The following is a 27,298-nucleotide window of genomic DNA, read 5'->3' as shown; positions in this document are numbered from 1 at the left end:
TCATTTACACAGTACTGCTCAGCAAATTTGGCCCATTCAAGTGAATGGAGTCAAGCTGAAACCTAACTGCAACCACGTGCAATGCAGTTGGTTGCAGCATTGTGCTGCGGCATTTATGAGGTTAAAACAAGCATTAAGGAGGTGACATATCACCTCCTCACTGTCTGCCAATTGTCTCTGAAAAAGCAATCCAACCCAGTTTTGCTTTCCAGAGGTGTGGCAGTTGTGCAGTGTGTAAATTACACACTGCACAACTGCCACACCTCTGGATAGCAAAACTTAGTTTGTCATGGCATTAAAAGTATGCATTTAATAATACTGCAAATGTGCAGGCATCTTATGATGTCTAGAAACCTCTTAGGTTCTTGGCCCAAGCTTTGCACAGTACCAACACTTTGGCACCATACTTTAGAACCTCTTCATGATTGTAAGCCCTATCATCTTCAATTGAATGGTCAAATTACATAGCCATTACTGGACACTGAGGTTTTGGAGGTCAACAGCTGAATTATGAGTTTTGGGTTTAATGCCAGCTTTAAACTGAAGGCCAGCTTGGTTGAGGTCCTATGTATTGGTTTGGTCTGAATGTATGGGTTGAGTCCAGAACCCAGAGTGCTTCACAGATACAGAGGAATTCATTTAAAGGCTAAAGCTGACTCCAACCAACATGACAAACTTCTATTGAGAAATTGGGCAGTAAAAAGTCAGACAAACAGAAACTTCAGCCAACGAGTATTGCTAGCTTTACACAGGTACTTGCTGGTATCACAAGGTGCTGCACTTCATAAACCATTTTAGTCCATGACAAATTTATTTTAAGCAGACCACTAGAGTGAACCCACTAGCTGTATATTGCTTCACCCTTCACAGACGCACTTTGTTAAATGCATTTCATTAGGAGAGAATAAATATAAGTATTGTTCACCTAAATGTTCCTTTCAGCAGCTGCCCTGGTGAAATTTCCTTGGTCTTATTATTGTAGCCATAGAAGAGCTCTCCAAAGAGGGTCTGGTTCATCGGCATCTCAGGACTCTCACCACAGTGTGCTCCACCGGGACAGGGCTCTGTGACCAGGTGACATGACAGCCCATCAGGGCCCAATTTATAATCTTCAATACAGCTGCAGGAGAGACATAAGTAAGGTCAAGACAATTATTGATTCTATACTTTAAACTACAGAGCATTAGCTATTTCTTGCCATCAGCAAATATGTGCCCTCTTTGTTTCAATATGATCAGAGACATGTAGAGGAAAAAAAATCAAAGAGATAATTGCCGGGTGGGCTCAATAAGATAAATATGAACACAAGTCTGACCTTAATGCTAATTGAAATTGAAGATGGGTGAAATAAAATCCATATAGTAAGTAAAAGCTGTCTTGACACCACATGTAAAACCACATACGTCTTTAAAATAACTATGCACTTTTGGCCAAGAGTACACAATTTCATTTTTAATTCAAAAGCCAGTCTGTCCAATCTAAGAGTCAGAAAAAGTCTCAGCAAGAAAAAAAAAGATTTTTAAAAGGCTAAGCAGCAACTGAAATGTTTTAGTAATAACCATTACATGACCCTTGGGTATTGTGCAGCTCTGCTCAAAACTTGCACTTCTGTTCCAAAAAAAAAAAGGATTTACTATGTCTATAATATTGTGTCCTACTGATATTTTTACTGCCCATTTAATCATCCAATTTTTACTGTCTAGGTAAATGCATTAGATATGGGTTGTCACTGTTCTAATAGACATTCTCTGCAATGTACAAAAAACATGAGGGTTCAGAGGCCATGTGCCTTGGTGTAAAATCTTAATAGGGGCCTCTTATTTCTTAAATAATAACTAAAACAGCCATGTTCATTTGTTAAAATAAAATAAATTGCAGTTCCCTTTCTATAAGTTTAATGTAGTCTTAATTTCCAACTGTGTTCTAATATAATATTATCTTATAACATAGCTGGAAATAAAGGGGAGGTGTGTTTATGCTGGGATCCTCCTAACCTCAAGAGCCTCAGATTGCCCCATGCAGTTACAGCCTAATATATCAGCATTTAGAGATGTTGGATATCTCTGTTCAGAGAACATTAAACAGGAGATATGCTGTATGTATTATTTATTGGTCCTTTGGAAACCAGAAATCAGATAGCACAGTAGACATTACTGAGGGACCTGCATTTTGAATTGGACATTAGAGACATTGCATTGACCATTGAACACCAGAGGTAGCTCCATATGGTATACCAGAGGGAATACAGTATTTTTCATACTGTATATAGTATGTGTATACTGGACAGACAGCAACTGTACATACAGTATGTTACATATTAAACAGTAGAATGATTATACGGTTGTAAGAATGAGTTTCATTTCACATGTCCTTCATAAATATCATATGGAAGTCCACATTGCATACCACACAGTATATTGGGCTATGATGGGGTCATTATTATGTAGTAGCAGTAAAAAAAGGAACTGGACTATGTTCTGGGCATCTATTGTTGTTCTGCACTCTATTAAACATTAAATGAAAACTAATTATAATATAATATAATATAATATAATATAATATAATATATAGGAAGTGCTAAAGTGTAGACATAAACCAATAAACTGCAAAGTGTGACTGCAGAAAACGGAATTATTGGCGTTGTGCTTTTCAGATCAGAGGAGTTCTAGAATATGACTCTATGGGGTGGCTTTACTAAAGGCAAATGGACTGTACAAGTGAAGTTGCACTCATTTTCCCCAGAGCTCAGTAAATGTGGTAAAGCACTGGTGATTTCCATCAACCAACCATGTGCAAGCAAAATACTGTTTTTTGTTTTCCTTGCACTTGATTGGGTATCCTTTACAAAGTGAAGCTTTATCACATTTATATTTACTTAGGAAAATGCATACACATGCATTTGCAAAGTTCATAGACTATTTTCCTTTTGTAAAAACACTCCAATGTTTCCAGTTATAATTTAAAGCTCAACTCCAGTCAAAACCTTGTGTTTTGTATTAGTATAGTGGGGAATAGTTAGAGTGGTTGTCTGGATTTTTTTGCTGTCTGTGTCCCTGTTGAAAATGATCTTTTCAAATTTTCTGTGAGGTCAGGAATTGATGGGAAATCTCCCCAGTAGGCTCTTGGTGACATATGCTTACACTATTTTTTGTACTGGTGTTACAGAACCAGAAAGAAATTAAAAACATAGCTCTTTACCCCTGACATTTCCAGTCTGTATTTCTTTTCTGGCCATTAATATTATTATATCGTAATTCTTTTCATTTCAATTTTATTGTTGAAAATAATTTTGTCCCAAAGAACAGCCCTGAGTTACAAATGCATAATATCGCCACATTGCGTATTGCTTATTCTTTTATTTTTTCCCTATATAGTATATTTTATACTGTACTGTATGAATCTACTATTCATGCAAATATACTGTAAGCAGTAGATTGTTTTATCAAAGTTGGGAAAATATCCCTGAAAGGTATTTCAAGGGTTCCATGTTAAAAAGTTTGAGAAATGTACTTTAAAGACTTTAAAAGTACTAAGCATTAAAAATTGCTACTACAGTATGTATTTACTGGAATACAAGTAAATAAAAAAGTGTATTGGATCCTAAACTCACCGGCCAGTTTTTTAGGTACACCTTGCTAGTACCAGGTTGGGCACCCTTTTGCCTTCAGAACTGTCTAATTCTTTGTGGCATAAATTCAACAAGGTGTTGGAAACATTCCTCAGAGATTTTGGTCCATCTTGACATGAGTTACTGTTGTCTTTCTATCATCTCCAACTACTCTGCCCGGTTTCCTTCGACCTCTGACATCAACAAGGCATTTTTGTCCGCACAACTGCCGCTCACTGGATATTTTCTCTTTTTCAGACCATTCTCCGTAAACTCTAGAGATGGTTGTGCATGAAAATCCCAGTAGATCAGCAGTTTTTAAAATGCCCGTCTGGCACCAACAACCATGCCATGTTCAAAGTCACTTAAATCCCTTTTCTTCCCCATTCTGATGCTCGGTTTGAACTTCAGAAAGTTGTCTTCCCCACGTCTAGATGCCTAAATGCATTGAACCGCTGCCATGTGATTGGCTGATTATCAATTTGTGTTAACAGGTAATTGTTTAATGGGACCCAGTTTATATTTTTCATTAGGGTCCAAAGAAGATCACCTGCACCCATGCTATAAACGTTGGCCTATCTCTCTTTTATTTTAAGTGATCTCTCTCATTTATATATGTTTTGTCAGTGTTGATTAAGAGGTAGTAATCAGTAAATCTGTAAAAATCCATTATGTGTGAATTTATTAACTCTAAGTTCATTTTAGCCTGACCCAGTGTTTTCCTTTGAGACTACACACCTATTAAATTGAGTTTAACAATAAGTGAGCTTAAGTACAAAAAGGCAAATCTTCATCAGCTCAGCTGCCATTTAAATTTGCCCTTGGACTGTAACACAATTAAAAAATGCCTCTCAGTGTCTAAGCTTGCTGAGATAAAACAAGAAGAAAACAAAAAAACAGATAGTTGACACAGTGCATGATATGCAAGTAACAGCCATATTTGTTCTACTATATATAAGGAAAAAAAGACTTCTGTTCTTCCCTTACTTTCTATCTATTATTTAGGCAAAAATGTATTCTGCTACATTTGTAAGTGTCAGATTGAAGTGATCAGCAGCAATCCTTATTGTTCTCACACAGACAGATATATTGTGAAAGAGCTAGTTGCTGATTGCAGCCAGTGTTTACTACTTGTGATCACTGCGATTGGTTCACAGTGATTCCTAGGCACAGTGCCACTCTGATTGGTTCTTTTTATTTTGCATGCAATCTGCACTGTCCAATGACAATGCAATCACAGGCATTGTGAGCACACTTGGCTCACACATGCACATTACAAACAAGGATGATTATAAACATCCTCTCAGAGCAAAAGGTTTAAAGAAATGAGGTCTTAAGGTGGTTAATAGAAATAATGAACAGGAAAATAAGATTGATTGCTAAGAGACTCCTGCCAAGACAGTTTTGATGACTAGGGAAGGGTCAGGATCTCTATCAATTTTTTTTTATTGGTTTGTTGTTTTTCATGGGGGAAAATGCCTCTTATTTACTGTCCTGTCATAAACCCAACAATCAGCAGCCAGTGGGGATAAAATTAGGAAAGACAAATTTTCAAAGCATCATAGCTCATAAAGGACAAGGTGGAGGTACACAACTGATGCATTAAATTTATCACCTGCAAATTTACATTTTATGGAGTTATTCTTCAAGGTAAGATTATGTATATGACATGTTTAAATCTGAGGGATACTAGTAAATATGGATTTTATTAAAATAGACATATAGATGTAGCAGAGTGAACTTTGCATTTACTATTTACTGTATTTTTTATAAATATTTAATTTTAAGATAATGGTGTCCCTTCAAGTAGTAATTGTTTTTTGTACTTTTATTAAAATACAATTTGTACTGGGATTGAATGGAGTCTGCCCAGTAAAATAAATGAGTCGTTTTCTTCTGACTTTTATGTTGAGGTTTACATGGCTTTGTATTGTATATTCTGACCATTAAAATATATCAGTAGCATTAAAAGGGGATCGGGTCCAATGCCAAATACACTTGCATGTAGCAAGAAGGGATGTATTTACCATAATGGGCCAGTTTCTAGCGCAGAGGGATCAGGGAGGCAGCGCAAAGCCTTAGCATTTAAACGTTTTAATATGTTTTCCCTCTTCTGTCCTTTTCCAGACATCTGTGGCTACATGGAACTGTTGCACAATGTGCATTCTGAGGACTTTGGAGACCAGAGCCCAAGAAAACACAGGTGCAGAAGAGGCACCAGTCTTGGGAGTCATGCTGGGGGACTGGCCATGCTGGAGTGGAAGCCTCTCCTGTTTCAGTCGCCAGGTGGTTCCCTGTACCAGGACCAAGCTGTCAAGCTGGAAGTTCAGTCCTACAGATTACATCAAGAGATTTTTTTTTTTAAACATCTCAGACCCCTTTTAGCCTTTCATTTGAAATAAAAGTTGTGAGCAGGCAATATCTTTATTGCAAAGATATGTGCTATGTCTCTTCTGAAATAAAACAAATTTACCTGACTTTACAATCTTTTTTAGAATGTACACTGACTGATATATTTGGGCAAGTTACGTCATTCTGGCCCAGCCATCAAGATGGCCAAAGAACTGAACTGTGAAGAAGACCAGGTAAAGATGCTGGTGCCAGCAAGGAAGCGAGAAGATGTAAATTAAGTTCTGATTTAAGTTAATTTATATTAACGTATTCATCCCCTTCTTTTCTTCATTTTTTTAAATTGTTTTTTAGTTATATGGAAACCTTTTCTTGTTTGGTGGTATGTACAGTTTAAAGTAGTTCTGTAAAGGAACCAGACAGCATGCTGACTTCAATGGTGAGCTCTGTCATTCATTTCTACTAAATTATTCACATACCACAAGGGGTGGAAATGTAAAAATGATTTTCATTCAACTGTGCCTGAATACGGTGCCCTGAGCCCTTATAGGAACACCTTTCAGTAGCAATATGGAAGTAGCAGGTAAGTTTCAATTCTGCTTGCAAAGTACATTTTTAAATTTACTACAAGTAAGAGTGGCAGCTTTCTGTGATCTCACTCAAGCATTCAGTTTATCTAGTTGCTAAACTTTTGGGATACCATAAATTCATGCAGCAAATTATATCATCCCCGCAGTCTGCACTAAACAAACCAGTAAATGAATGTAATGCTAAAGCTCACAGGATACCTCAGGGTCTACCAACTGTGCAGATGCTTCTATCAATTAGAAAAAGATTTTGGAGCTCAACAGCCAGGTTAAAAAAAAAATACTATTTATTATTCCTTGTGTATCACAGCTTACATATGTATCACAAAGTTAATGTTTCAGGCTGCTGCCCAATTTTTTTTGTCTTTCCCAGCGTATGAAATTGTTTATTAAAATGCAATTTCTGGAAAATTGAAATCAATCACTGAACTGTTAATGCTCACCATGAAACACAGCACGCCAGAACATACGTTCAATAGACTCTAACCTGAGTTGTCTGTAATTCAATACGACCAGAGAGCTCATCGCATGTAAGATGGACAGACCAAGTCCCTGAATATAAGCTGTGTAAATATCCTATCAAATTCAAAATTTTAAGGCAGGAATTAATCTCACTAGTGCCTCAGATATAGATATTCCTTTAAATTTATCCCTAACAATTTTATAAAATTGTGTCTCTGTGAGTGAGATCATGAAGCCTTTGGGTCTTTGGAAATACTCCTACTTTCTTACAAACAGGTAAGCAAAAGGTGTTCTCAGTTCACCATAATACTGACAATTGGGAGTGAGAGGTTCCAGGGGTACTATGGCAAAGCTTGGATGAAAAACGTAAAGCCCATCTTAAATTTTAGATAGTGAGGACTGCTTATATCAGATTTTTTACTCAGTGCCAGAAATATACAGATTATACAGAAATCTCAAATAATGCAGATTAAAGCAGAGCTCCACCCAAAAGGGAAATTCCATTTTAAAGACTGGTCCCCTGTTCCCCATTAAGGATTGACACCTCTGGGGAGTGGGTACCCAAAATTGACAGGAACCTGCTCCCACTTCCTCTGCGATTGCCTTGCCACCCTACCTCTCTATAGTCTTCTGGGACATGTGACAGGTCCCAGAAGACTATGGGACCATTCAGAAAGTGCAGTGCTACTCGGCCATGTGCAGTGGACACCTGGCTGTGAAGCCGCAAGCTGTCACGGTTGCATTCCAACACTAAAGATGCCGTCTCTAGAAACACCAGACAGCCGGTGAAACAGGCTGTGGGGGCGGGGCAGGTGAATGGCTGTTTTTTAAAAGTCAGCAGCTACAGTTTTTGTAGCTGCTGACTTCTATTTTTTCACAGTCTGGAACTGTCCAGATTATACAGAAATCTAATTAATCCAAAACCACATATACCAGGGGCGGACTGACAACTCATGGGGCCCCCGGGCAATAGGGGATCATGGGACCCCTGTGTCCTTGCCTGAACTCAAAAAAGCCTATGAAAAAGGTACCAGGGGCATCTCATGGGGCCCCCTACTGACTCCAGGCCCTCGGGCAGTGCCTGAGTTTCCAAATGGTCAGTCCGCCACTGACATATACACACACAGGGATTTTATTTACTAAAGCTAGTTCACTCAGAATCCTGTGCACCTCTGCATAGAAACCAATCAGGTTATAGGTATTATTGCTAAAGCCTAATTGAAAAAGCTGAGGTTACAAGGTGATTGGCTACCATGCACAGCTGCACCAGATTCTGAGTGAACCAGCTTTAGTAAATAAACCCCACAGTGTAATCAGTGTGCAAATGTATAACTCAACTTCAAAAGATCAATATGTGACGTAAGTGCATAACTATATACAGTATAATGTACACAGAGTGATTTGTGCCCAGCACTATGTATCTCAATGTCTATAGAACACAGGGGCGGACTGACCATTTGGATACTCGGGCACTGCCCGAGGGTCCGGGGTCAGTAGGGGGCCCCATGAGATGCCCCTGGTACCTTTTTCATAGGCTTTTTTGAGTTTGGGCAAGGACACAGGGGCCCCATGATCCCCTATTGCCCGGGGGCCCCATGAGTTGTCTGTCCGCCCCTGATAGAACAATAAATGATACTAGTATCACAAACTCTGAGGAAGTCCTATTGGGATGCAATTCGTCAGTGGGCGTGGTCAATGATGTTATTGTGCATCCCAGAAGGATTGAGTGCCACCGCTTTTAGTGTAAAGGGAAAGCCATGATACGTGGCTTCCACACAGGCTTGCATTGATGCATATTTTATCATCTGAAACATATGAGTGTTTTTAACCACTTTGTGATTTTAATACAGTAGCAGAGAGCACTATAGAGTCCTCTATTTTATTATGAACTTTGAATACTATCTGAAGTGTATGCTGGAGCTAGATGGAGGAGCATTGCTTAGCTGATTAGTCGTTCATGCCCTTTATGACCCTCTATTCACTGAGAAGTCCATCATCATTTAGGTGGGAGAAAAAATACACAGGTAGAGTCTGTGGAATTGATCCCTTGGGGGTACTGGAAGTTTTTTTCACATCTTCTGAATATAGAGTTTTTTGTCACAGTGGATTATTTGTATTGCACAAACTGTGATCACTGTGTGAGACACTAGAATCTTTTCTTGCTAATAAAAAATACTCCCCCAATGCCCAATGAGTAGTAAAAAGGGGAGAAAAAAAATGATTGGACGTATAATTAGACATTTAGGGGTTGATTTAGTAAAACTGGAGAGTGCAAAATCTGGTGCAGTTCTGCATAGAAACCAATCAGCTTCCAAGTTTTTTTGTTAAAGCTTAATTTAACAAGCTGAAATTAGAAGCTGATTGGCTACCACGCAGAGCTGCACAAGATTTTGCACTCTCCAGTTTTACTAAATCAACCCTATAATGTCTATATCACATTTGTAATCATTCTTGTAGATGAGAAATATTGTCAACAAGGTTGAAAGGCGTGGATCTTGAGGAAGTAAGTCTTTCGCAAAGCGCGTCAATCCATAAAACGCCAATTTCTATATGGAAGAAAAATTATATGAAATTTAATACAGTTTTACCTTGTTTTTAGCTGTATTAATAACAATCTTTGATGATTTATATATGTGTACTCTCTTGGTGACAAGTTTAAAGTCACAATCACTTTTTTACTACTCATTAGTGGTTGGGGGAGTATTTTTTATTGGTTCTAAAACAGGGATGGTGCCCCAGAGAACAAATATGTAATGGCAAAAGGGTTCCACCTTAATTAAAATTCTATTATCATTTATTGCTTTATTGACAATGAGATACATAGTATTGAGCATGAATCAATGTGTGCACATAATATATAGTTCTACATTTATTTTGCATATTGATGTTTTGGAGTTGATTCATGCATTTGCACACTGATTACACTTTGTGTATATCTGGTTTTGGTTTAGAATGTGTATATTTTGTTCAACCTATTGCTGTATGTATGTACAGTATTTCATTTTGAAGGTATGTCTACAGTTTTCTGAAGGTATTATTTGAGGGGAGCACTGCACTAGTACATACATTGTTGACGTGCAACAATTCACACAAAGTCTCAGACTCCCAATTTTCCTGTCAAAATTCAGATCAATTTACATTGTTCAATGTCACTTTTCAAAGTTCAGACTAAGTCATATTGATCAAATGTCTTCTCAAACATTCTGTTTGATTATATATATCTGTAACTATCACACTCACACACCTGTGCCATAAGGCTCTTGGCAGACCATTAATACTGAACCAAGTTGCCAAATGTGCCTGGAGACCAATTCCTCAAGTTGGAATCTATGCAGATGTGATCATCAATATCAAGTGTTCATCCTAAAACATGTATTAACAAACTAAGATATTGTATATATCTCAGTATAATATTCTTACATTGAGACATTACCATATCCAGTAGATTGTATAATTACATATCAAATGTCCAATAAACTGTGACCAGTGACGATGAAAAGCATTCCTTGGCTCTCAGAATTATATGTTTGAATGGTACTTTTGCAGCAGCACCAGTGTTAAAAGCCACTGCCCTCGTTGGTTTAAAAATATCCCTGTTATTCACTGAAGGGAGGCTGCAGGAACGTAATACTATATGTACCACCACAAGGAAAGAAGTGAAAGGGGGAACATAATTGAAACTATTAAACACATTAAAGGTATTCATAGGTTTTTCAATATGAAACTGAGATCAAGAACACAGGCATAACCTCAAACTAGCAGGTGGAATGTTCAAAGGTAGCCTCGGAAAGAAATATTTTACTGAAAGAATAATGGATGCTGGGAACAGACTTCCAGCATGGGTAGTGAGTCAGTCAACAGCAAGTGAATGTTATCATCCTTGGAACAAACAGGGACTGACTTGATGGACCATTGGTTTTTCTCTGCTGTTACTTTCTCTTTTAAGTTATAACTAAGGCCCATATGGCTGAAACGCGTCAATCTCACTGTAGGAACTGATTCTTGTTATGCCTTGATGGCTCTTCAATAAGGGTAGAAGCATAGCAGCCTATACACCATCTGTACTTACCGGCTTATTTAGAGGTGTGTGGCAACAATGAGATTGATGTTTGCCTTTAAGTGTGGTGCTCATCTTTTGGGACAGAATTTTTATGGCCATAGGTTGGTGGGATTCTTGGTTGAGAATAAATTGGCACTTGACTGCTAGTATTTATTTCATTGATGCCATGAGTAACTTTTTCCATAAAATTAGTCCGAAAATTTGTAAGTACCTGATGGAGAGTTAACTTTGTCCAAAGTATTATGCATTTTTGGATTTGTGATGACAAAACATTTTTTGGACTGATATTATTGAACTAGACACAGGTTGGAACCACTAAGCACCTGGTGAGCTGCCCTGATTACTAATATTATTATTATACAGTATTTATATAGCGCCAGAAAGGTTTGCTCAGCGCTGTACATTATAGTGGGGGACAGAATATGAGACAATACAGTAACAAAACAATACACGAGGGGTTTGAGGGCCCTGCTCTTTCGAGCTTACAATCTAGGAGGGAGGGGAAAGTGGTACAGGAGGAAGTGGCTGTGGGGGATGGAGTGGTAGGAGGAGTGGAGGAGATCGGCTGTTATGTGAGGGTGGGGTACGCTTCCCTGAAGAGATGGGTTTTCAGGTGCGCCTAAAGGTGAGGAGGGTAGGTGACAGTCTGATGGATTGGGGTAGTGAGTTCCAGAGGATGGGGTGAAGTCCTGGAGAAGTCCTGCAGTCAGGCGTGGGAGGTGGAAACCAGGGAGCTAGAAAGTAGGAGGCCTTGTGAGGAGCGAAGATTACAGGTTGGGTGGTATTTGGGTATCAGCTCGGTGAGGTAGTACTTAGTACCTGATCACATTGCTTGCATAGATGATTGAGTAACCATCATCAATTTATGCTAATATGATGCCCAAAGCTCCCAGTCAGACTTTACCTGGCTGTTGGAGTCTGCAAGCAGTAATCTGATTGGTGGCTGTGGGGAGCTCAGACAGTACGTGACTATTATCAGCAAGTCATGATAAATGAGAATGACTATGGTTATTTAAACTTAATATCATGTAGGTTGGATATGCTAGATGGCATTTTTACTTCAGTACGGTCTACCGAGCAATACATCATAAGTAAATATTAGCATTGTTTATAGCTCTTACCCGCAAATCATGAGAATATTGTACATTTCTGGATCATCTGGAAAAGGGACTTCTTTCTGAAGGCAGAGCTGTTCACAGCCACCATTAAAACCATCCGAACAGTCAACCCCCATCTGGCGATTGTAGCATCCTGATTGGTCCTTCATAGGACTAAGTCCTGGAGGGCACTGCAGAGAAAGATTGATGTTTCATGGTTCCATCATAAAACCCACCAATTTATTACCGTCTCCAACCCTGATTACATTCTGCATATGCTATCCCACATTCATTTATTCAAGAGCCTCTCTCTGATTCCCTTCTACATTTAGAGAGAACATAAAAAAGAAAAAAAAAATACTTGAAGTGTTTATCATTTATTTGTGTGTTGCTGTACCAAATATAAAACATTTTAATCAAGTGTCTGACAATTGATCTGCTTGCTGGAGAAGTTCACATCATTTCTTTCCAGTCTTGAGAGTTTAGTTTATGGAATATAAACCACTTTTTAGTAGGAGTGACACCGATGCCGCGGGAAGATGGTGTTGCTAAGCAACTGCTTTGCAAAACTTCAAGAACAAGTTTGGCTTCATGCTCAAAAAATAGACAAAGCCTACAATAATCACATTGAAATCAAGCCAAAGTAAAAAGGAAGAAAAAGCCAAATAAGTAAAAATAACACATTAGTTCTGGGTGAACTAACACAATCATACAGTTAAAAAACAAGTTTACCACATGTAGCACACATTATCATCACATACATTCATATCAGTCCCTGCCCCCTTACAATCTAAGGTCTCTAACTCATTAGCCTACATATGCATACTAGGGTCAATTAACCTGTCAGGATGTCTTTGGAGTGGGGGAGGAAACCCACGCAGGCATAAGGAGAACATGCAAACTCCCGGCAAGTAGAGCCATAGTTGGGATTCAAACTGATGACTTGTGGCCTGCTAGGCAGCAGTGCTAACACTTAGCCACTGTGCTGCAAGTCACACCAGTCTTAATTCAGAAGTCAATATTTGTAAGTTCAAGCACACCTACATAAAACTGGAGTCCGGAAAATTACAGATATATGACTATAAAAGTGAGTAAAATGAGAAAAGATAGTTCTAATATTAAGCATACATACTGTAGTTACATATTAAAATTGAAAAAAAAGACACGTGTCCATTGAGTTCAACCCAAAGACGAAAAAAAATAAATAAATCTGAATACTCAGAACCATAAATCCCAGGTTGATCTAGAGGAAGGCAATACCCTTATAAAGCATTATCCTATTTGCTCTACCAGTGAAAAATTGCTTACTAGTTCCCAATGGAAATCAGACACTCCCTGTAACAAAATATTAAATTTATTACTAACCAGCTAAATTTTGTGCATTTAGAAACACATCCACACTTTTTTGAGTGTGATCTACTTCATTTGCTTGAACTAGCTCCTGTGGAAGACTCTTCCACATTTTCACAGTTCTTACTCTAAAGAACACTTTAGATATGCCAAGCTTAATATTAATTGTACAATTAAGAACATGTTCACAAAAGTGGAGTTTCTGCCAAGAATAACCAGACAGGTTTCATCTTCCAATTTATGGAAACATGATACAAGAATTCCAATCACTGTGGATGACAACTCCAATTTTGCTAGCGTTCTTAATTATTTTGAATTCATCAGCCCCCCAGAGTTTTTTTTTTATCCATAAAGAGATTTATTGAGAAAAACAAACATAATACAACATAGCAGTAAACCGATCAATATTTTACATAAAGCAAGTATCAGATATATTGGCATATAGCAAAGCATTAATCGTAATAGATCAATCAGGTTTAGCAATACAGATGTTAACAATCACATAAAATTGCAAAACGATTGTACAGTACCATATCAAAATGATATACCATTAATGAAGATGACAGTATTTAGCCATTGAGAACTGCAGAAAACAAACAGTCCCTATGAGTAGCTGATACTTATAGCAAAGTAAGTAAGGCACAATCATAAGTATGAGGATTCAAGTAGTAGTATAGCAATAGGGATATAAATTGCTCAGTATGGCGTCATAGTATGTAAACGGAACTAAAGTCACAATAGGTAACCACAGAAGATAAAGCAGAAAAAAAGGGGAAGTAAGAGAGAACAAACAGGAAAGTAGGGAAAGATATCAAGGAGTAATTGTTCATAAAGTAGAGACACATGTGAACAGGTAGCTTCAGTTATATATTAGCATATTCAGCTCAGCAAAATAATCGAATAATCCACAGATAATTGAAACATGTACCGTGGTGTCCATGTCTCATGAAATCTGGAGGTAAGGTTACAAACCATGGCAATTGACAGCTCCATCTCATAGATTTCATCCATCTTTAAAATCCAGTCCCTAATTGAGGGTAAAGAGCTGGATTTCCAGTAGATGGGGATCAGTGCTTTTGCAGCGTTCAGCATGTGCTTCACGAGGGAATGCTTATACTTTTTCAAAGGACAGCGGTAAACTTGTAGAAGGCAACATTCAGGGGTAAGCTTGATTTGGGTATCAGTAATTTAGACTATTATATTTTTAATCCTTGTCCAGTACTGTTCAATGGCTGGGCATTCCCATCATGGAACATTGTACCACGCGCTTGTCTACACCTCCAGTAAGTATCAGAGGTAGCAAGGGAAATGTAACTTTTCAGGAGTCAGATACCATTGGGTCAAGATCTTATAGGAAGTTTCCTGGATTCTAGAACTCAAGGAACATTTATGTGTTAATATACAGGCTCTAAGCCATTGTTGGTCTGAAATGTGCAATGCCTTTGTCCATTGTTCCATAAATCTATCCAAGGTCAGATCATGTCCCTGCTGTAACCAGGAATAAGAAAGAGAAGTAGTGTTACTAACATCATTGCCTTTCAAACAAACAGATTCGAATGACGTTAATGGTCTGTTAAATTGATATTTTTGTCTATATGATGTTAGATAGCTACAGATCTGTACTTAAAATTAGTCCATAACGGAAACATTTCCATCTGTAAGACCACCATCATGGAGGCCCTAGTTTTAAGTAAACCTTTTTTAAAGCAATGGGTGACTAAAAGGGGTGTATCCGATGTCGCGGTTGGAAGACATTTAGATTCCAGCCCTGCAGGGAAATCTGGATTGTTAATTAGAGGGGTGAGAGGGCTAGGTGATGAGGAAAGGTCATTTTTTATGATAACATGGTGAAAGGTTTGTAAGGTAGCTCCTATGAGCGGATGGCAAAGGAGTGGCCTAGGACATTTCGCCAATGGTATACATGGGGTAAATTTCAGTGGACCAGATGAAAAAGAGCATTCCAAATTGACCCAATCCTTCAGATCGACATGGCAGTTCCAATCAATTATTCTGGCCATATGAACAGCATGGTAGTAGTGCTTAAAGTTTGGAAGTCCCATACCTCCAGTAGATTTAGTTATCAAATGAAAAGCGAAAGGCGGTTTCTTATATGCTCACACAAATTTAGTTTGAAGAGATTGTATGGTTTTAAAAAAATTGCAAGGTATCAGGATGGGAAGAGCATGCGTCATATATAATATGCGTGGTAAAATATTCATTTTTATGATGGAGGCTCTCCCAAACCAGGAGAAATGTTTAACTGTCCATCGTTTAAGATCTTGTTCCACAGATCTTATCAGAAGCGGGAAATTACATTCAAACAGTTTACTGGTATGACCTGTAATCCATACTCCTAGATATTTTAAAGCCTTAACTTCCCATTTGAAAGGACAGATGAGTTGAATTTCAGCTAGGTTTTGAGATGGGAGTGAGATATTTAGGGTTTAAAATTTATGGTAATTTATTTTTAAATTGGATACATAACCAAAATGATGAAAATGTGACAGCAAATTAGGAATGGATATTCGGGGTCTAGTTAAGAAAAAAAGAAGATCATCAGCATAAGCTGCAACTTTGAACTCTCTGTTCTGAGCCACGTGGACACATTTGGAGGAATTAAGATTCACCATGCGTATAAAGGATTCCAAGGTTAAGATAAAAAGGAGAGGAGATAATGGGCAGCCTTGTCTCGTGCCATTAGATATTACTACTGGTTCTGAAAGTGAGCCATTAATCTTAATTTGAGCAGACAGTTTGCAATAAAGAGAAGAGATCCAGGAGATCATTTTAGAATCAAGGCCAACATATCTACAAGTGGCGAACATATAGTCCCAGGCCACTATATCGAAGGCCTTCTGCATCGACTTTATCCAAGCTCATCCTGTGTACCAAATTCACAGCTTTGGTTACATTGTCTCTTGCTTCCCTGGCAGGCATAAAACCAACTTGCTCAGGGCCTATTAGTTTAGACAAAAGAGGTCTTATATGGTTGGCCAAGATTTTTGCCAACAATTTTAAGTCTAGATTTAGAAACGAGATCGGCCTATAGCTCGTGCAATCAGCCACATCTTTATCGAGTTTCGGGATTACCATAATGTGTGCTGAGGAGAATGAGTTGGAAATATCTTGAGGTTCGCTAAGGGAATTGAAAGCCCGTAAGAGAGGTGCCTTCAAAATCTGCTGAAAAGTTTTATAATATTGGGCTGTGAATCCATCTTTTGCCCGACTTCAGTGTTAGGTCTTCCTCAGATATAGGTTGTTCCAAATCTTCAACCTCCTCAGCATTCAGGGTAGGCATTTTACTATGAAGCAAATATTCTTTGAGGATATGTTCCCTAGTACCCTGTAAAGCAGAGGGTTTGTGCTGTGGTGGAAGATTATATCATTGTGAATACAATTCTTGAAACTGTTTGGCAATAAGTTCCGTGGCATGTTCCATTTTACCATCTTTGTTCCTAATGCTATGAATATTGTTAGCCAACTGAATGTCTTTTAAGGCCCTGGAAAGACATGTGCCACTTTTGTCTCCATATTCATAATATATGCCTTTGTGTAAAAACAATGTATGTTTTGCGTTCACATCTAAAATTTATTGAAGGAGTTTATTTGCATGTTTAAGTTCTATCACCACCTGGATCGCCAGTGAATCTTTGTGTTGTGCTTCCAGAGATTAAATTTTTTTAGAGATATCTGCGATTTGTTGTTCTATTTCCCTCTTACACCTGGCTCCCAGTTTTATAAGTTCATCCCTCAGTGTGCATTTATGTGCTTCCCAGATCATCAGGGAAGGAACGTCTACTGCAGAGTTCACAGAAAAAAAGTCAGTTATCTGTCCCATTATATGCTGCTGGATCTATTAGCTGCCTGTAAATCCAGTAGATCTCGCTGTGTCAAGAAAACATAATATATACGAGAGTATTTGTTATGTGGGCCGAGTAACAAGTGTAATCCTTGTCCTCTGGGTGTAACGTTCTCCACGTATCAACCAGTGTCAATGAACGTAGCAAGGTTTTAAGTCTTTTAAGAACTCTAAACCGTACACTAGAAGTTCCAGTGGAGGTATCTCTCAGGGGAACCAGCGGTACATTAAAGTCTCCACCTAGGATAATACAACCAGAGGAAAAGCATTTCAACTCATCGACTATGGTTTTTTTAAAAGGAAACATGTAAATTAATCAGAAAATATACATTAGCCAATGTGACCGGGCACCCTGATAATGTGCCTTTAAGAAATAGATATCTTCCGCCCGGCTCTGTCACTTGGAGAATGAGGGTGAAAGACGTGGCCTTATTTACCAAGATAGAAGCTCCTTTAGTTTTAGAGGTTGGGTGGTAGCATGAAAAACCTGGGCAAAATTCTTGTGTATCATTTTAGGGATATGGTTTGCATGGAAATGGGTTTCTTGTAAGAAAACTATTTGAGGTCCAGCTTTTGTAAGTTCACGAAGCAGAGCTACTCTCTTTTCTGGAATATTCAGTCTACTACAGTTAAAGGATATAATGGTTGTTTTTTTTCCCTAAAGCAGAGAATGTCATATTTGAGTAAGTATGGCATATGGATATTAAGACAACTATGCTGTAACTGTTTAATTTAAGGATGATGGTTAGGTCGCTTCACCCGAGCCATTCACAGAGACCTTTGAATATGGATGACCAATACTACTATTGAAAAAATAAGAGGATAAATAGAGAGGAGGAAAAAAGGGGGGAGGCAAGAAGATAAGGATGGTAAAGGAAATAGAAAGATCAGAGAGTAGTCAAAGTAACCCAATTGGTATCACGAGTATAGACAAGAGGAAGAAACAACGCCTATTGATAACCAATATCTTAGGCAGTATCAAATTGTAGTTATAGTGTCAATGTAACAAAAAGCTACTAGCAGAAAAAAGTACTACTAGTGAAGTGTGTGGGAGGAACTAAGGTTTCAGTTTTACCAGATCAATACAAGAACTTTCAACTAAACATAGAAGTAAACCCTCAGTCTTCCCAAATAATGGCAAAACTGTCATTTGAAAAAACTTTTGTATTGCCTCTCATAAGGTGGCATGTGATCCATCTTAGACTAGTATCAGACAAAGAGAAGAACAATAGAGCAACACCCTCTGACAGATAATAGAGTGAACATTGTGGGAGGGAAGGGAGAGAAGAAAAAAAATAGGGGGGGAAGAGAGGGATTTCCCTTCTTTCTCTCCCCTTTCTCCCCTCCTTCCCTGGAATTCAGAACAAGCAACCCACATCTTAGGCCTTCCAAGGCGTAGGTTGAGCTATGTGAAACTGCATGTAATCACCATACAATGTATACCATCTATAGAAAACAAATAACACCCATTGAAGAAACATTATACATTAGGCTACTTAAACAGCAAATAAACAGAGCAGAGGGTGAAGAAAAAAGTTGCATCGTCTGTTTACCAGATAGGTGCGGGTTATCTCAGTGGGATGGAGATACCTGAGAAAAACAAAAACACTCCAATCCTCCCTCCCCCACCCCCATCATATCAAGTAAAGCCCATAATGACACCACAGTAAATGTGTCTAGCCCCTTTGTCAGGGGTAAGGCCAAAGTGTCAGAACGTCAGAGAGCTTGCAAGGTGGTGCAATAGGTTGAGCCCATCATAGAAGTAGTGGATGGAACTCTGTGTGAGGTCGAACATAGCTCAGAATGGATCCCTGAGTCCCGGTGTCCTGGGTGATTTGGAATGGAAGGAAAGTCTACCTGGTGTCAGTCCTTGATGTTGTTGTTTTTTCTTATTGGTAGATTGTTTGAATGGGGAATTAAGTGGGATAGGTGGAGGGCTTTGTGCTGCTGCTGGGAGTTGCAACTCCATATACCACTCAGCCAACTCAATGGGTGGCAGAAGGATGGCAAGTCTGCTGGGGTACAAAGTAAAAGTGATTTGCCGTTGTAGTTGACATTTAGAGCAAACGGGTACTTCCAGCAATAGTCATGCCCTTTCTCTCTTGGCACTTCTAGTAAGGGGCGTAATGCTCTCCTATTTTTGAGAGTAATGGGGGAGAGATCCTGGTATAGTATAATATTATCTCCATTAAAGACAATATGATCATTAGCTCTTGCCTTTGTCAAAATGTATTCTTTCAGAGAAAAGATTTGTAAACAACATATAATATCTCTTGGGGGAGAAGAGTCCAGGCCTTTAGGTCGCAGAGCTCTATGAGCCCTCACAAACTCGAGAGTGTCATCAGGCCTTTCTAATAAAGTGTTGAAAACCTTTTGTAGCAACTGTTGATTTGTTCAGGGGGATCATCTCAGGGATGCCTCTCACCCTTATGTTGTTGCGTCTACCTCAATTGTCTAAGTCTTCAATATGTCTGTTCATGTCTATAAGATGGTGGGCATGTGTATCAGCCAATTGCACGAGCCTCAGGATGGCTTTATCTATTTGTTTTCCAGCCCTCTCCACTGAAGTCAGTTTTTATGTGAGGACTAATAAATCAGCTTTCAAATCAATCACGGCTGTAGAAAATATGTTTTTAATATCAGCAGCGATGGTAGTCATGTTTGCATAGGTGAGAGGGAGATCAGATGGTATAGCTTGGCTTACCGATTCCTCTGCCACTGAGAGAGATTCATCACTGTAATCTGCCTTCAGGTAGGCCTATGCCATCTTGTCCTCCAACGTGCTCAATCTAGAAGATGCCTGGGCTCTGAATATAGAAGAGATGTTGCGAGCTGAGGAGGTTGAGGCATGGTGTTGAAGGGTCTGCGGTGCTTGCCTGAGCATTTTGCCCATTTTGCCACCACCGGGAGTCTACTGTGCCGTGGGGAAGAATATTGGGATCACGGAGCTCAGCTAGTGTGCGTCCATCCACCTCACCATCCAGGCTATGCCCCTCAGAGTTTTATTGTCACCCATTTTCATGACACAAAGCAAGAGCATTATAGTGTAATAATTGTTTAAAAATTGGGATTTATTTTAAATGAGGAGCTAACAGGATTGCACTTTTATCAACTTTACTTTTAATCTGTAATGTCAAACCTGTTTGTGGTTTGACTGTTTGTATGAAGAACACACATTTTAAGTTTATTCTAATACTACTGTATAAACCACTATTCTACTGTATAAACCACTGAAAATATAAACTCTCTATATTTGAAATTCTACACAGTGATAATTTTCTGAATACCCTGTATAGTGTATAGCTTTGACTATGACTCACAGGTACCTTTCACACATATGACAGAGTCTTTCCACTGAACATTTCTGAATACATTATATTGTACTGTATGTGTCGTACTTACAGTATGTAACTTTCATCAAAGCAAACTATGCAGTAAATGTCCATTTAGCACCATTTAGTGGCTAATGAACGGTGTTTGCTAATTACAACCATGATGCTCTTGTACTTGTTATATCTGCGTTATTGCAGATTAAAATGTTTTACTTAAAAAAAAGGCAATTTAAGTGCAGGAACAGAACACAAAGTAAATTAGGTAGAGAGTACCATGTAAAGTCTAGGTATTACCCACCACCATCAGAACTCAACAAATTGGACCTGTGAAATACAACCACTTAGTCCAGCCACTGATTAGTGTGTTCTGATTCCACTGTCAGAATACGTTGTTCTTTTTTTTGTTGGGGGGGGGGTTCCATTCACCTTGCTTGTGTGGGTGGAAGAATCTGTTTTGTTTTTTTTGCTTTCAGCCCTCAAGCTGAACAATAAAGTGAATCAACTATAGTCAACTTACCTTCTAATTCTAACCATCAACCAAACCATTACTCCTCAATTCCTAAAAGGTGAAAATGTAAGTTTTGCCTAATACTTCATAAATCAAAACAAACCTATGCCATAGTATGTTGCCAATACAAAAAATAAATTGCACTGAAAAAATGATATTTGACTGCCTGGTAGAAGTAAAGAAAGGATTGTAGGAGTAGAGAAAATCTTTCAGTGATAAATCTCCGCTGTCATGGGTTTAGACATTACACACAACATAATGTCCATTTCTTTCCCTTTATTAGACTAGCAATATACTAGTAGGACTTTGTTTGAAATTGTTCATTTTAAGACAGTTTGTTTCACTTTCTAACCATCAGTGGGGTCAAATTGATGTTTGTTTTCAACTGTAGTGATGAGAAAAACTGAAGGAGCAGGATGGCCTTTTTTTCATGAACAAAATAATATGTAACAGTGTATGTGGTGTTCGTTTGGAAAATACATTAATTCCAAAATTGAATGTTAGAAGAAAACAAAATTTTGAAGTACCTTCGGATTACATTTGTCATGACATCAAATGTACTGAGATTTTTGATGTGGATATTCGTTTGGACATTCTTTTGAAAACCTACCATATGGTCAACTTGCCTCTTACCCGGAGGAAGCAAATTGTAAACTTTACTGTAGGTATTGCTGAAACTCACAATAAAATAAAGCATACATACAGTATGCATGAAACCTGATATACTACTTGCCCTCCACAGGATTTACCCCCTTCCTGACCAGGCCATTTTTTTGCAATACAGTGCTGCGTTATATTAACTGACAATTGCGCAGTCATGCAAAGCTGTACATAAATTAAATTTATGTCATTTTTTCCCACAAATAGAGCAATCTTTTGGCGGTAATTGATCACCTCTGCAATTTTTATTTATTGCGCTGTAAAGAAAAAAAGTCTGACAATTTTGAAAAAAAAAAATTTTTTTAACTTTTTGCTATAAAACATGTCCAATAAAAAAATCGTAAAAATAACATTTCTTCATAAATGTAGGCCAAAATGTATTCTGATACATGTCTTTGATAAATGAAAATCCCAATAAGTGTATATTAATTGGTTTATGTGAACCTTATAGCGTCTACAAAAGGTGGTATATACTAGAATTTTGCTTTCATACTAGTAATGGCGGCAATCAATGACTTATAGCAGGACTGCGGTGGGAATTCTGACACTGGGGGGGGGACTGACTAACGTCCACTGATATCCCCAGTGACACTAATACAGTGATCAGTGCTAATAAAAAGCACTGACACTGCACTAATGACACTGAGCAGAAAGGGGTTAACATCTGGGGCAATCAAAGGGTTAACTGTATGCTGTGTGTGTTTTATATTGTGTGCTGTGTTGTGTTTTACTAGGTAGACATGCTGCTTCCTCTCTCTGCTGTGGAGAGAGAGAGAGAGAGAGAGAGAGAGAGAGAGAGAGAGAGAGAGAGGGAAAGCAGCATGTCCATGTTGACAGGAGAGAGATCTGTGTTGTTTACACACAGATCTCTCCCCTCTCAGCCCTGCTGATGATCACCAAGTCCCATCTAGTGATTGACATTCCCAGCAGCCAATAGCAGTACGCAACAAGTTAACATAAAAAACATTTTTTAGATATTGGCTCTCTGCCAAGCTCTAGAGGTGGTGGCTACTGAGTAAATCATGGTTCACACTGAATGCTGCTTTGAAATCACTGTCAAAGCCACTGACCAGTGCGATTTCATGTGTGGCCTGCCTAACATCTGTGCGACTTCATGAACAGATGTCTATGCAAGTTGCACATAAAATCACCAAAAATAGTGCAGGAACCTTTTTTTAAAAACGGTGCTGCACCCCAAAGTCGGAGTTGCACCGATTCGAACAGTTCCATAGGCACAAATAAGGTGTGACTTGTCATTTTGAACTGTAAAATCACATGACAAGTCGCACTGGTGAGAAGCAGGGCTAACAGTAGAACCTGTAACCACAACCAGGTGTGTCGCCATAGTCATATATAGCTGTATACTGACCTAATAACCAGCTACACAATGTTTTTGGCACCCACAGCGGATAACAGCCAAAGTAGTTCATGGAACTCACGGGAGGTTTCAGTGTGTTCTGGGAATAACCTCTGAGTACCTTGTATATATTGGGATAAAATGTTGAATCCTGATTAGGCTTTCAAGTACATAGGATTAACTAGAGATTCTTGCCCCCTGGGTGCAGAATTCACAGCTTTTCCAGTATCTCATTTTGCAAACCAGTGCCATAATGGTATGATTTTGCATTTTAAATGTCAACCCTAGGCTATACTGTATATACTGTATATAATTATATATAAACAATTTTAATAAAACTGTACATTTAAGTTTATATAGTGCCATGTAGTGCAATTATATTTTCAGCAGATCCATTCTAACATATTCTATTGTGTACAGTGCCCTTAGCACTGCAGCTTTGTGAGATATTTTTAATAAATATATTGTTAGCTGCCGGGAACATTATACTAAATAAACATATGCAATATCAGAGTAGTATTTCAGTTTTGCTATTTCTATTGCCCATGCCAAAGTCACGGGTCTTATAGATATTTGTATTGTTTTTTCCTATGTGACATTTTGCCTCCCTCTCTCCTCTACACCTTGGGCAGCTGCTCTTATTGCCTCTCCTACTTGCACCTCTCATCCTGTGGCTGTTGATAAGAATTTATTGGCCCTGGGTTTGGTTTTGCCATGTAGATAGGCCAATTCCACGCAGAATTACCTGGCCTAATCTGCCATTCTGATTACCATGTATATTGACACCTTTAATCACAGTTTCAAAATGTGAGAAGCTGATGTCTAATCAAATGAAATGGCTAATTGGGTTTGCTAATCATTAAACAGACTCTTCTGCTTGGCAAAGCTTTATTGCACGGAAAGTCCAGACTGCGGCTGTATATTTGTGAAAGCAATTAAAGTGCTGGGCAGCACACCTAGCCATCCACTACATATTCTGGGATGCAAGAAAGCTGTTAAAGACTCCCTAGTGGGATTACATTTCCTCAACACTTTACATGCAGTTATAATTTTTTGCTACTGATAAAAAACTGGTACAACAGACAATTATTAGATCATTAATTTTGTGAGTTAACTAAGTGTGAGTGATTTTCCATAATTACCAACTACAACAATTTGTAGCAGAAAGAGAAAAGTGAAAACTCCTACTCCCCCTGATCTTGGAGCAATCCTCGGCAAACCCCAATACCCTTTCAACAATTTATTTCTACCATTGCTTGTCTAGTTACGTTGACAAGTAACAATCCTGCGGTACGCAAATGTAACACACAGATAAAAACAGACAAAAAAGAAAGGCTATGCAAAAAAACATGCAAAACAACATATTCAGTAACAATTTATACAACAGCGTAGAAATACAGTAAATGATAAAAAATGTTTGAGATTAGATCATAAAAAAACTCAAGTATAGTCACACTAAGAAAAAAACTCAAGGTGTAATCAGTTTAGTGGACAGATTTTTCCACCACATAGGCAGTACTAGACTATCACTCACAGGAAGTGGTATGACCTACTCAAAGCAAGGTCTACAAGGACTGATCATATATCCTCACATATACAGTAAGGTATATCAGACAACTCCAGAAACTCTACATATACAGTATTTCATAGGGTGCTAAACCAAATGACAGCTTCTTCTAGTTATCACTGTTGGTGAACGTACCTGGGAGCTTTTGGAAGTCAGTGGGCCTAAGACTGGGGTAGGGCCTCTTAAGCTTTTCTACGTACATAGTTCATTCTGGACTGCATTTTCTATTAACTGGATTCATGAACTTGCTATCTTGTTATAAAATACTGCTTCTCTTTGCATGGCATGGAAGGACTGAATCACCAGTGAAACTGCTTTCTTGTCCGCTGCAGTAGTTATTTATGATGGTTACAGGGCTTCCTTCAGTGTTGTTACACATGAACACCTACAGGTGGTCTATGCATTCTCCCAGGGGGTGTTTGCAATCACAAAGCCCAGAACAGCACATCACATATACTCTGCAGTAAGAAAACAATGCTACTCTTTGGTATAGGAAACCATTCAGCAGGGCCTCAACCCTCCCAGTATAATGGATTTTATCAACAACTAACAAGCAAAAAAAGGGAGTAGGACTTTCTTGGTGCTGGTGAACAAATCGCACACAAACATTTTTTTATATCAAAACAAACTTTTTTTTAATTTACCCAGATTCCCATATGAACTGTAAAGCCATACCCATGTGTTAGATGTTCATAATTGGTTTATCACAAACATTTTACTTGATATATCAACAGATACCATAGAATAAATGCAACAAAGATGCATGGGAAGCATCTTCTTTTCACAGTTGATGTGTTTCTACATGTTTTGCAGTATAGAGCTGCTTGTTCAGGAACGATTGGAATCGCAACATCCAGAGTTAAAGATTGGACCGATACGCCCCAGGCTAAAGTCCGGGGAGCAACACTCTACCCCTGGTGGGTATGGGAGACAAATTAGCAGATCAGGCACCCAATAAAAACAAAAGGATATCAGTGTTTATGGGTGGACCATAGTAGGGAGATGAAGCATTCAAAACTCTTCCAGCTGAGTGTAATTATAGCAAGGCGCATCCAAATAAGCAATCCAGCATGGGGCCTTTAGTAGCCAGAGCAAATGTCCAACCAGGGCATTGATCCACCATCAACCACCACAAACAAACAAAGGTCACAATCTTATAAATTTTCTGAGTTGAAACACCTTCAGACGAATAGGGCAAACATCTTTACTGAGAGGAGAATAACGGTTGCCATTGCTGACCTTCTGAAAAATGTCTAAAAAAGCCATTTTCAACTAGGGTTCCTCTAGAAATTGCTAGTGGTTGATTAACCTCCTTTTTATTGATGCCTGCATAATTTATGATCCAATACCATATGGAAGAGCCAGTGGTATGACACCAATGAGCTGTCTATAAGGGTAGCATTCTGACAAACACTGTATAGGGGGACAGTCTTCCCACTTCCCACCGGGCCAACAATGTAAAACTCATTTTTCACATTCATCTTGCTTAGTTAATTTTAGCAGGGGTCTCTGAGACCTGAACATTATTTGAAGGGTTCCTCTTGAGTATGAAGGTTAAGAAAGGCTGGTCTAAAGACTTGCAATGCAGAAAAGAACAAGAAAACTTGTGCTTAGCATTAGTGGGTATGGGACTCAGGCTGCTGCCCATTTTGCCCATATTATAATCCACCATAGAGAGAAAAGGACATTAAAGCCTCCAGCTCCTCCACATTTAAATGTAGAGATAGAATGGAACTTGGAGGACCATAGAAGGGAACTCGGATGCCTTCAGGAGTCACTACCTCTCCAAGGGTTGGGCACAGCTCTCTATCTGTCAGCAGACTCTCCATTACTCCTGTGCAGGGGGGCTGTTGCCAAACTTCAGTATCCTCCTTCATCTGCTATCCTCAATATCCACGCTAGACCAAAGTCATTACTACATTCCTTTTTTCTAACCCCTAATCCACTATTATTGTAAACCTAGCTTGCACTGCACTGTAGCATGCGAATTCTGCAGGAAACTAAATCTACTGAACAATAATGGAACTGTAACCTTTTCAATATATGCCTTATGGGTTTGTTCCATAAATTCAGGTATAGTAACAGATCATTACATAATGCATAGTTAAAGATTAAATTGTTATATGAAGTAAGAGCTAGATGAAAGAAAAAGAAAAGTACATCCTATGGAGCAGAGTCTATAATGCTTATTGATCTTCCCAGCTATAAAGAAGCTGAATGCATATGTTTCATTGCTGTAAACGTGTGAATGTTCCCTTTTCTCTTTCCCTGCACCTGACTTTTATTCTGCGGCGTTTTTTTTTTTCTTGCCATCATTTGAAAGTTGCACGCTGAGCTCTTTTCTATTTGCCTGCCACGCAATCCTTCATTTCTAAATATACTCTTCTGTTCTCTCCTGGTGTCTTTCTAACAATTCTCATTCTCACCTCCCTTTCCTGTTATCCTGTTCTCTGTTTCACAATCACAGACTTCTTGTGATTCGATTTCTCTTGTTAACAGATCT

At 38.6% G+C, this 27,298-nt stretch overlaps 1 protein-coding gene across 2 annotated transcripts in view; it reads right to left on the bottom strand.

Annotated features, from left to right (window-relative positions):
• Nucleotides 1-27,298, bottom strand: part of ASTN1 (astrotactin 1) — a 715,149-nt gene that overhangs the window by 142,060 nt on the left and 545,791 nt on the right. For both annotated transcript variants that reach the window (XM_089676329.1, XM_089676330.1), the window contains exons 12-13: nt 12,187-12,353; nt 926-1,120 (exon numbers count right to left, since the gene is read on the bottom strand). In XM_089676329.1, the coding sequence (XP_089532455.1) occupies nt 926-1,120; nt 12,187-12,353 (362 nt within the window). The remainder of the gene's footprint in view (nt 1-925; nt 1,121-12,186; nt 12,354-27,298) is intronic.

This window comes from Staurois parvus, unplaced genomic scaffold, assembly GCF_062004578.1.
Source record: "Staurois parvus isolate SC_StPar_1 unplaced genomic scaffold, SC_StPar_1.0 ptg000166l, whole genome shotgun sequence".
NCBI classification, from domain to species: Eukaryota; Metazoa; Chordata; class Amphibia; order Anura; family Ranidae; genus Staurois; species Staurois parvus.
The sequence above is the reverse complement of the archived record's forward strand: the minus strand, read 5'-3'. Positions and strand labels throughout refer to the sequence as shown.